Raw genomic sequence first — 12,638 nt, forward strand, 5'->3', positions numbered from 1 at the left:
CTTTAGGCCAAATGGTAATTTTAAAAATCTTTTTTGATTACATTTCCAATGGTAATCTAATAAAATTCCAAAATTTAAATTGTACAGATGTTACCGATTCTCTCTAAAATTTTGGTTTCCGAAAGATTAATTAGGAATTAAATAAGTCCACAATACAATTGGTTACCTTTCCTTTAGGCCAAATGGTAATTTGAAAAATCTTTTTATTTGAAAATTCCAATGGTAATCCAATAAAATGGTAAAATTGTTTTGTACAGATCTTGCCAATTCTCTCTAAAATTTAGGTTTCAGGAAGATTAGATAGGAATTTGCTAAATCAAAAGGCAAACGTTGCTTGAAAATCAATTGGGAATCATTACACAGTGTCCAGCCTTTTTCACATTTAAGATAAACTGTGTAATGTCCTGAAGTTACAGTAGGTCCTTCATGGAAAATTATTGCAACTGTTACAAAAGTTTTTCCTGAAATTGATAATTGCTGTCCTATAAACTTCTTTATTAAAGTATCCAATTTTGAACCATCAGCTGTACATCGTTGCATCATTAAAATTACATACTGTCCGTATTCCTTTAAAATTAATGTTGAAAACATGTCTGATTTACACTCACTGCATTCCATGCTATGATTAGCAACTTTAACTAATTTAGCAAAAGTGACTGTTTTACACTCTGGCAATGTTAAATAAATAAACCTTTCAGAATCAACATTAGAGCCACATGTATGGAAACAGTTTTCACAACTATGTTCCCATTTATAAGAGAGACCAAACATATTTTCAATGTGTACCCCTTCTTCTTCTAGTACCTGAAGAAAATACATCAAGAATTCCTGTGCGTCTTGCTGTACATTTTGAGAAAACTGTGTTCGTCCTGAACATACATCTAAAAGCTTTCTATTTTAGTTTTATCATTACTCCGCTTTTCAAAAAGGAGACTCAACTCAGAATAGAATCTTTTTCTCTGATTTACTATTATCTGTTCTTTCAAACTTTCCAGATAAAATACAACATTCAGCACTACATTAGCGTAGCAGTTGACACCAGAGCTATTTTCAAAATGACAACCTACAACCTCTTCAACATTTTCCTTTTTCTTTTTGCTTGCAATTACATCACTTCTCTTTTTTTTTCTCCTCTCTACATCCTCATTATAGATATTCTCAATTCTCCTTTTTCGAGAAACAACACGTTTTTCCAACACAGGATACTGACCTAAATGAGGAGCATAGGTTCTTCTTAATCTATTATACTCCTTTACACAATTTGCATCAGCACTAACTTTTGAGTCATCAAAGTCTATCATAAATAAACCAGATAATGTTTTCACTCGTGACAAAGCAACATAAGCCATACCTTCTTTGAACACAGTTGAACCAATGTTTACAAAAGCACAATCTACAGTCAATCCTTGAGACTTGTGAATAGTTACAGCATATGCTAGAGAAAACGGAAACTGTTTCCTACGTACATATGTCTTTCACAAGCATGAAACGAACTGTACAACGACAAATGTCTATAACTTCTTCTATCTGATCAAATTTTATTGTTAAACATTCAATTCCATCTTTTTTCTGGTAATTAATAAAACCCACAACTCTTCCCATAGCTCCATTCACTAAACCTTTTTCAACATCCAAATTTCTCCTTAAAAATACTCTACAGTTCATGCAAACATATAGATATTTTTCTCATCCAGCTGTTTTGGAAATGTTCTTCTCTAGTGAATCCAATTTATTTTTCAGTTTGCCTGTTAATGTAATAGTAATTCTTTCATGCTGAATTTTGTCCACTGCTTCCAATTTCCTAATCTCTTCCTTTTCCAATTTCAAAAGTTCCTCATTGAATATTGAGCATTCACGTAGAGTTGGCATTAAGCAGATGACACTTTTCTTTTCTGCAATGTTCTTGTATATTTTTGCTGCAACTATTTCTTCCTTTGGGAATAAATTATGTAGCAACCGACTCTGTAATGCTTTCGTGCCAGCTTCAGTGAGTAGTCCAATTCTGATATCTTTCAGAATACTTCCATATTCTTCATCATTTGCTTGCCTCATATTAGTAGTAAGTTCCTTGTACTCAAAGAAGGACCAAATATTTGCATTACCAATGCTTCCCAATGACTTCTTTGTGTCTTCATGTGTCACAGTATTAAACACTGGTTGTCCTTTAACTGGAGTAAGCTGTAGAAGATCCCCAAAAACTATGACATGTTTTCCACCAAATAACACGTCATAGTCTGTCCTTAGAATTTGCTGCATTCTTAAATGCACAAAGGCAAGCATTAAGTTTGATACCATGCTCACCTCATCAATAATGAGAACTTGCATCTTCTTCAATACTCTTGAAACTTCCAAGCATGCTTCTCCAGTTAGCTTGTGGTATTGTATTTTGTTCTCATGCTCCACTGGTAACATTAGTAAACGATGTAAGGTGATTCCTTTTATGTTATATGCTGCTAACCCAGTTGGAGCAGTAACCACACAAGACAAAGTTGAATCTGTTTTTTGCTGTAGGTAGCTTCTGATGACTTTGATTAAGAAACTTTTTCCAGTTCCAGCTTGTCCGCTTACATACATCCTGATTGGTTGAAATGATGTGCATGAGCACTCTTTTTTTTCATGTTGTAATCCGTGATCAGTTTTGTTTCTGATCTCTTCATAAATTTGTTGCTGCTCTTCATTCAGTTGTCTTTCCAAATTTGGTAAGTCTATAAATTCTTCTTGAGCTTGATTCATAGCCGTTTCCACTTCAGTCATTGCTATTGCAGCTTCATTTTCAACGATTGGTTGTCCTAGGGGATCTTGACTGAGTGTTCCAGAACTTTGGCTGTCTTGAGAACTGTCTCTAGCTACTTCAGCTGCAATTGTAGTTTCCTGTTCAATGTCTTCATTTAACATTTGCACATAATTTCTGAAAGTACTGTATTCTATGCTGTCTTTGCAAGCATTAAAGGAATCTTCATAGCTTTGAAATTCTCCCAGTAGTTCGTCCTCTGAACGCCATGGTTTAAACAGCTGTAAAAGAGCCAAGTAGTAAAATTCCTTTTTGTCAGTAGTGTCGCAACTCAGCTTCCGGTGATTTATCAAACTTCCTTTTGTTTGCTTCACCAAACATCCTTCCTCACCAATGACTTTATATTTTCCATTGTTGATGTCTTCTGCGGCTTTCCGTGAATAAATGTAGTTCTGCAGCACTTCATAGAGACACATGTTCTCTAGATGAACACTTCTCTTTGGATAATATGTGTCCAACATGTTTGATTTCAAAATATCTGTACTTTCTGGGTCATTCTCGGCCAAATATTCAATTTCTCCAACAGATTTCAGTACCCGATTTCTCATTGCTGCAAGGCCTAAACTTGCCCAAATTATTCTTCTTGATTTTGAGTAGAGACTTGCAGAAGATAACCTATCTGAACATTCGTAGGATCCAATTTCTCGATGCGATAACATCTTTAAACTGAAACTGTACAGCTTCTTACTGACAGTCTTCTCGTGAGAAATCTCTTCCCACATTTCTTTCAATTCAGTTTTTTCTGATTTCGTAATGTAAGACGTAACATATCGAGCAACAGCAATGGAATTGTCAGCTACATACTGTATATCCATGTTAGCATTCCACATGGATAAAATGACTGGGTTGTAGTCATTTATATTTTTTGATTCTTCTTTTCTTTTTAGGTTGTAGGTATTCTTGGGTGATTGTCTTGTAATAGTATGTCTCACAGCTGACATAAAACTGTTTACTCTTCCTTTTGAAAGAACAGGTCTAGGAAATCCAAATCGACGTTTAGTGTAGAATTTATCTTTTGTCTTGTACTTCCGTCGACAGTATTTTCCACACCGATGACTTTGGAAACGTAAAACTTGCTCTTTTAACTTTTTCTCTTCTGTGCTTTTTGGTATAGCACATGTTGCATATTCTTCAATAAAAGATAACACTGCTTCATCAGTATCTGTTCCAAACTTTGGGGCATCCTTGATCCACAACAGCATATTAATATGAGGAGCACCTCTTGCCTGGTACTCTTTTCTCCAAAAGAAATCCACAACTTCTCCAAGAGGTGGATTTTTTTTATTGCAGATGAAGGACATCATAGCCTCAAATCTATGATTGAAATATCTGCAAACATTAACCGGATCCAATGAGCACAGTTCTCCTGCTGTCTTGTATTCAATGTTTTTAATGTTTGAATTTGCCTCTCGTAGAAAATCCAGTAAATCATCCCAAGCGTACTCAGCACAGCTTAGGGTAAGGAACCATGTTGGTGTTCCTAAATTCCGTAACATGCATTTTAATTCACCATGGCGTCGGTACCAATATTCATTTGTTCCACGCTGACAAGCCATCAGATTGATCAGTTGTGTTTCCAAATGATCATCTCGGTGCTGCACTTTCTCCATAAAATCCTTAGCAGACACATTTTGTAAATGTACTCCACTTTTTAAAATGTGATTTACTGCATAAGACAATGCAGACAAGTTGCTTTCAAATAAAAGATAGAACAAATAAGGAATACTTTGTCGAAATCTTGGATCTTCTGCATATAGTCTTGTAGTCCGATACTCAGATGCTGGAATCTGTTCTGGACGTTCATCGTATCGTCCTTCTTTTCCTGTAGGAAACAGCTGGGGAAAACATCGAGCTTCCAAGCTCTCCTCCCATACACTCACGGGAGTTCCTTTTGCTTTCTTCATCTGAAACAGATCAATAGTGTCTCCCATAACTTCTTTTGAATGAAGAGGATGTATGCTAAAATGTTCATAAATTTCTTCTTCCTTTGACTTGTCCACTTTTTCAATTTGTCCAGTTGGTCTTTCGGTGTCTTCTTGTAAATCTTCTTCTTCTTCTTCTTCTATATAAATTGATTCATACCATTTGTTATTCCTTTTCAAATACAAATTTGCTCTTTGTACTTTCCGTACATCTACCAGCTCCTGCCAAATCTTCTTATTCTTTGTAGGTACACCATTAACCAGAATAACTAATGGTTCAGTTTCCAAAGTATCTGCATCAATAGTTTCCATATTTTTTTTCAAATCCAAGGGCAAATACACCACTCTTCCTTTTAAACCTCTCAGTAAATCTGAAGGAGGTAATTTACCAGTTTTGGGCTCCATACGTACTATGGTCTGGAAGGGATGAACACATTGAATAAGTATAGACTCATATGTATTTAATTCAGAAAGTTCGGCAGGAATAGCATCCAATTCTAAATTATTATGTACAGCTCTGGTCGGCATTCTATTTTCTTCTAACTTGTTGTAACAGTATTTACAAATACGCTGATCTTCACCCAATTCAAAACAATTTTCAAGAAATATATATGTGGCAAAATCCTTCCACTTATAATTATCTTAATTTTCACTTTTTCTGTAGAGATCAACATTCCTGGTTTGTTTTTTATAATGAGTTCTGCAGCAACAAATACAAGTAATATTTGGTCTTTCTTTAGAGATGATTGCAAATTTTGTCATTTGATCATCAAATTTCTTACTTACAGAGGGTTCTACATTCTCTTCCACATCTTCCTCGATAACTGTGTCATTACCTGCACTCTCTTGTTCTGGACCAAAGTAACAAAACTGAATTTCATCAGTAACCTTCTCTACATCTGATACCGATCCACGGAACAGTGCCCTATTCAATTCATCTAACTTTATTGCTGGACTTTTAGCAAAATACAATCGTCTCACAAACTTTCTCATTTCAGTATGATGAACAGCCAGCATCCTAAAATGATGAAAAACACTTTTACAAAAGGCACTTCCTTGACCTGCGGACTACCTCTCTGCCAAATTTCAAGTAATTCTGTTCAGCCGTTCGGGCTGTAGCTGTGTCTAAAGGTCCTATGGAAAAATGCATGGGGAAAACGCTTGACGAATCCCCCCGAGACTTTCAGGGTAGGAGCGGAGCGTAGCGCCCCAATTGTTTTGAAAATTTCGCGAGGATTCGTCGACCGGCGCCAAAGTTATTCCAAATAGAATGTTGCGGATTTCCTATGGTAACAGGGTCCTAACTATAACTACCTACTGGCGACCGCCAGTAGGTAATATATATATATATATATATATATATATATATATATATAGGCTGAGTGTCTTGGTGCAGAACAAAACAGAGTCCACATGGCACACATCCCTGTGTGCCATGCCCACAAACACACTGCCCTGGCATACCTCAGTCACCCCGCTAGCTGGGTGCACTATGCCAGTGGTGAGGGTACAGGTGCATGAGCCCTGTACTCCTACAGTACCCAGGTCCATTCCTGGGCGTGCAGTGCTGCCATTAAGAGTATATGGTGCTGGGAGGTTGTCATCACGAACTCCACAGCACCATGAAGGCTACACTGAAGACTGAGAAGTTTGGTATCAAACTTCTCGGCACATTAGACCCACACTGATGCCAGTGTGGGATTTAATGTAAGATGCACGACAGAGGGCATCTTAGAGATGCCCCCTGAACCTAACCAACAACCAGCTTCCTGCCTGAGAGGCTGCCTAGGCTGCCATCCAGCAGACATGTTGCTTGACCCCTGGGTAGAGAGCCATCTGCTCTTGTGGGTCTGCAACAATGCACATCCTGGGCGAGGTGCTAGGTCTCCTCCCCCAGGATATGCAAGGGAAGCTTCAAAGGCATGCCGCCTTTGTGAGCTTCTCCAGGCCACTTGCTGTACTCAGCAACTGGCCCCCACCGGTTCTGACCCCTACTCTGGCGGGAAAACCTAAGTGAGGAAAGGGGGTGTGCCAGCCTCCGCCAACCCCACCCCTCAGGGAGGCGAGGTGAAGCACAACTCCGGGCTCTCGCCATCTTTAGGATGGGGAGCCCTACCCAATCAGGACTAGGCTCCTGCCCCCCTCCCACTGGAGAGTGGCAGGTTAGGGGGTGTACCCACCCCAGGGAAGGGACCCATTGGTCCCTGACCTCTACCTACCTGTAACGCCCCTAAATTTAGTATTTAGGGGCACCCTGAACCTTCCTTCCTCAGATCCTGAATCCGAAACAAGCAAGAAGAACAAGAAGAAAGAAGACCTCCCGTGCAGCTGCTAACAAGAGGAAGACACCAACTGACTTGGCCCCAGCCTGTCGATCCTTGAACCTGCTAATCCCCGGCGTCTCCAGTGGTCAGCAACGTCGAAAACCCCGGAGGGTCTGACTGCCGTGTGACTCTAAAAGGCTGGGACTCCCACGAGCTGTGGTTCTGCTCAAAGCAAGTAGCAAACCCCTGGTGCCAGCCAGGAACCGCGACTCCTGCACCCGCCGAGCCCGGCCTGTACCTGAGTGGACAAAGACCACGAGGACGTCCCCCCGGCAACTGTGACCAAGAATCCAGCACCCATGGACTCTCCTCGACGCTCCTGACGACGCCTGCAGCCTCAGAACCGGGGACCCCTCCAACCGCGACCAGCAGAGAGTAAGATTTCCCGATGCGAAAAGACACCCCTGCACCCGGCGCCCTGCGGCCCCCTGTGCCCAGCTCCCGGGTGCCTACCTAACCTACAGATTCCCAACTTAACTCTCGAAGTGGTGGTTGCACCTGAAAAATCTCCGTCCCCGAGCTTGCAGCCTTTGTTCATCTGGTAGCTTCTCCATTGAAATACATTGAACGCCCGACGGCTCAAAAGCACCCTGCACCCAGCTTCCCGAGTGCCCCTGGAAGTGCAACCCCTATTCTATCATACTTCCCCACTTGCCCTGTGCGACCGACCAGGAGCCCAGCTCCCGCAGCAGAGTGGCCTGCCTGCTAGCAGCCACCAACCAAGGGCCCCCTGCCCGGCATAGGCTAACATTGGGCCTAACTCTCTCTGCACCCGGCTGCCACTGTGCCTCTGAGGGTGTAACAACTGCACCTATCTGACCCTGGGAGACCCCTGAGTCTATGCCCAGAACCTTAACTCTGCCAGTTGAGTACTTACCTGAAAGCCGATAACTCACTTTTTCTCCATAGGGTAACATTAACCGGTTTCACTTGGAAATTCTTCTAAGTGTCGAGTTTTGAAACTTTAAAATATTCACTAAAAATCAGCCGAACAACGTAAACGAAATTACTCGCCTGTTATCAGGAGAGATCCCAGTGCTCGATCTTGGTGCCCAACACTGACCCTGAAAAGTAATTACAACTGTACTTACCAATAACTTGATTTTCCTCCTTAGGATAACATTGCCTGGTTTTTGCCAGAAATTCTTCTAAGTGTCGATTTTTGAAACATACAAATATTCCTTAAAAATCGCCTGTGTAACAAAAACGATTTCTTTCAACTGTTTACAGGAAATGCCCCAGGGTTAAATCCAGGATCCAACCCTGAGTAAGAAAATCACATGCAAAGTAATTGAAATTGCATTTACTTAAAAACTCCCAGTGAGCTCAATGTTATAATTGTGTTTGAATTGTGGTGCCTATTGCGACAACTGTAACTATTGCACTTAAAAATATAGTGCTTATTGAAAGTTTACAACTACAGCATTTCATTCTGAGAACGTATTTTGATACCTACTTGTGGTTCTAAAATAAGACTTGAATCTGGTTCTCACATACTGGATGAGCGCTCCCTTTGAGCCTCTTCACAACTTTCCTCTACGTCGCTTAACTCTGAAGACTGCTTTCCTGGTTGCCATCACCTCCGCTAGGCGAGTGAGTGAGCTCCAGGCTCTTTCTTGTAAACCTCTTTTTCTGTCTGTCCATCTGGACAAGGTTGTGCTCAGAACCCGTCCATCCTTTCTGCCAAAAGTTGTCACTGCTTTTCACATCAGGCAGACCATCACTTTGCCCACCTTTTTCCGCCTCCGCATCCTTCTAGAGAGGAAGAGGCTCCACGGTCTGGACCCAAAACATGCGCTCTTCTTTTACCTGAATTGCACACAACAGTTCCCGGTGGATGAGGAGCTCTTTGTTGGCTACGTTGGTGCCAAGAAATGTTGGGCCGTACACAAGCGGACAATCTCCAGATGGGTCGTCTTGTATATTAAAGCCTGTTACTCTTTGGCTAAAAAGGAGCCTCCATTGGGGCTGCGCGCCGATTCCACCAGGGTGACGGCTGCCACTACAGCATTGGGACGTGGTGTCCCCTTACAAGACATCTGTCAGGCAGCAACGTGGGCCTCACTCGCCACTTTCACTAAGCATTACTACCTGGACAGCCAAGTCCGGAGAGACGGCTTCTTTGGCCGTTCTGTTCTCCGAGACTTCCTGGTGTGATCTTGGTTCGCAGACCCACCACCGGGGTTGGTATTGCTGGGGTATCTATTCTAAGGTAGGAAATCTATCACTGTGTGTTTCTTTCAGATGAACAAGTTACTTACCTTCGGTAAAGATATATCTGTAAGGAACATTAGTAGTGATAGAAGACTTACCGCCCCACCCATCCTCCCCGTTCTGCGAACTGTCTTCTATGGTTAAGGTCATCCCTTCGAGGGCCCTAGTTTCAAGGCACCAGTGGTCAGTATCTTGCATGGCTCTGCGTTCCTGGCGCAGAAAATCATGTACAGAAATGACGTCCGCCCGTGAGGGCGGCGTCTCAAGTAGCTGCCGCAACGTCATCTCGGCGACCACGACGCCAACGACGGATGTGCAGCCACACGATGCCACCTTCCGATGCGCAGGGGTACTGCTGACGAAAACTTTCCGGATCCAGTCTGACGCTTGGGGGTAATTCTAAGGTAAGGAATCACTACTAATGTTTCTTACAGATATATCGTTACAGAAGGTAAGTAACTTGTTCTTCACTGCTCCATTCATTTTCATAACCTGTGGTATTAAAAATGCAGTATTGAAGGATACTGTAATTATAAATGAACTGCTGTTACATGAAATACATTTGGACCTTAACATTTCTGCGCCATGTTCCATTCTAGGAGGAGTTGGGCGCGTTCTTGAGATCATCAGACGTGGCATTGCATCGCGTCAATCAAGCAACTGCTCTGAGAGGGTTCAGCCTGTACTGCAGACTAAGCATTCATCTTCAACATAAGGTAACCTACTCAATTTAAAAGTCTCAACAATCATAAATCTTACTGTTTACAACATAGTGTTGCATTAAACTTACATCGTAGCAACTGTTTTTAGTGAGAGCTAGCTAGATACAGACCAGCATTGGTTCAGGGGGGTACGCCAACAGTAAAAGTTGGAGAAGTTATTGTGAAGGAGGTGGTAGCGGCAGCAGCAATGGGAGGTGCTGAAGGTCTCTACGAGTCACTATAAACAGAAGGCTTGTTGTCTGATGGAGATTTGTACTCTATAAATCTGTTAGTTATTCTATTCTCCATTGACATTCCATTGATATTTAAGAATAGTGCAATTCCTCCACTTGTTTTTGAAATAATTTGTGTAGTAGACCAGTGAGGTCAGTGACAGCATTTTCAGAATCTTGTTGATTTCTTCCTCAATTGTTTTGGTGCTGTTTAAATGCTTTACACTCGTTCCTATGTTTAAGCCTTGTGGCTCAGAGCCACAGCTACCCAGTGTTGAGCTGAAGGTTTGGCAAACAAACCTGGAGGGTCCTAAAGGGGTTGGTAAGTGCATTACATAACAACACCATATTATACACCCCATTTCCTGATAATGGTGCCGAGCTGTGGGATCCAGAAATCTGGTCCAACTCCTGAAGAGTATAGACAGAAACTTGTGACAACACAGAAGCGGGCAACACAAACATGAGTAGACTTTGATACTTCAGTTAAGGCACTAGATGGTTGGATTAAGGGCAACAAAGTTAGACACACTTGAAGGGCTCTACAATGTAATTGTTAAGGAGCACATTTTGCCAGACTGCCACTCAGAGAAGTTGTGCACGCATCTGATGGACTCTAAACTATTTAGCCCCAGGGAACGGGGCAAGACAGCTGATGAGTGGGTTCATACTAGGGTCCTCAAGAAGTCCTAGGTAGGTGACCAGAAGAAAGGTGGTGAAACCCTCCTTCAGGGTAAGGAGGGAGGTAAGGATAAAAAGAAAGATAGCCCAGAAGAGCCACCCAAAGATGCCGGGGGGAGGGGTGGGCAGAGCCACATCCCACTCAAAGGGGATGGGTTTATCAGGGAAATAAGTTCCCCAAAGGCTGGGGTGTGTTTTGACTGTAATTTGCTAGGACACAAAAGGGGAGATGCAGCGTGTACCAACCAAAAAGACATCCACCAGTAACCAGTCCAAGGGTTTGGCCAGTGTAGGGATCTGGTGGGAGAATGCCCCTACAGATCACAAATGGTAGACAGGGGCCACCCCAGTGTCCCTGGGTAGGGAGAACAACAAACCTTTATCTCACTGGGCTCCAAGTATGGAGAAATACCAACAGTGGCCAAAAATCAGTGGGGGTGGAGGTGAAGGCTCTGAGGGATACAGGTGCCAGTGTGATCTGGTCATGGCCAAGCTGGTTTTCCCAGACCATCCTACCAGAGTAGGTGCACGAGATTTTCATCGCTGACAATGTCACAAAGTCACACCATGTGGCTGTGTTTGACTTTTAGTGGGGAGGAGTAATTGGTCCAAAAAGGTAGCTGTGTCCTGCCATCCCTGTAGATTGAAGAAGCTGCACTTGAAGGACAAATCTGTAACACTTGGGAGAGGGGCTACTCCATTATTCAGGCAGATAGGCAGGAATGTGGGGCAGGAGAGGCGAAACCAGTTGCCAACCAAGCTTTCCAGGGGCGTGTAGCCCCCTTGGTAGCCACACCTCTTGGATGGGCTAGGGAGCTCAACACACTGGGAGAGAGGGCCTGACATACATTAAGTGGGCAGAATGGTGTATCCTGGAATGCCTAGATGCCACACTTTGCAGGAAGTGGTCATCACATGGGAGGGAATCTGGTACCCCATTGGATACTAACCACATCATGCCTTGTGGTCATTTTCTGAGCAGAAGTATGGCACTGCAAACTCCGATCCCATCTGCACTGGAAGGAGGATCGAAGGACTACTCTGCTTAACTGTGGATCCAGCAAAGAGGCTGGTGTGGACTGCAAGTGCTGAACCTGGTAGCTAGCAAAGGAGAGGGACTGTGTCTGCTCTGTCGTTTCTCTGGGAGAAGTTGTCTGCAGAGCCCAGCCAAAGCCATGAGATTCCAAGCGTCGGTGTTTTGATTGCACCTAGCAGATAATCTCAGAATCTTCCACATGGTAGCCCAACACCCGGCGCAGCCAAAACTTTAACACAGCACCTTTAGAAAAGGGTTTTATTTTACAAAATGCAAGGACTCTCTCTCTTAGAATAAGGCTTGAGGTTTTATTTCACACCATGCTCTCAAACTTTCCCAGATGCCAAATGCAAAAGATTCAAATATACAAAGATATATATCACGTTAGTTAGATTCCTCACCTTAGAATACCCCCAGGCGTCCGGCTAGATCGGAAAGATTTTTCGTCAGCAATACCCTTGCGCGTCGCTAGGCGTCGTCTGCGGCTCCGCGTCCGGTGCCGGGATGACGTCCTCGGAGTACTTGGACGCCGCCCTCGCGCGCTGACGTCAGTTCTTCTTTTTCCGCGCCAGACAGCACCGATCCAGGAAGAGCATACCCTTTTAGTAATTTTTTGACTAAACTTTTTGGACTCTTTTGGTCTATTCTCGTCGACTCTGGTGCCGGTAGAATGCCTGGTTTTAAACCTTGTGACTCCTGTTACCGACTGATGTCGGTTACGGACCACCACCGCTGG

At 42.9% G+C, this 12,638-nt stretch overlaps 1 protein-coding gene across 3 annotated transcripts in view; it reads left to right on the plus strand.

Moving 5' to 3' along the window:
- The window catches only part of NCAPG2 (non-SMC condensin II complex subunit G2), a 403,487-nt gene that overhangs the window by 228,183 nt on the left and 162,666 nt on the right, over positions 1–12,638 (plus strand). For all 3 annotated transcript variants that reach the window (XM_085631953.1, XM_085631952.1, XM_085631954.1), the window contains exon 20: positions 9,851–9,967. In XM_085631953.1, the coding sequence (XP_085488079.1) occupies positions 9,851–9,967 (117 nt within the window). The remainder of the gene's footprint in view (positions 1–9,850; positions 9,968–12,638) is intronic.

The sequence above is a fragment of the Triturus cristatus genome, chromosome 10 (genome assembly GCF_964204655.1).
Source record: "Triturus cristatus chromosome 10, aTriCri1.1, whole genome shotgun sequence".
Taxonomy (NCBI): Eukaryota; Metazoa; Chordata; class Amphibia; order Caudata; family Salamandridae; genus Triturus; species Triturus cristatus.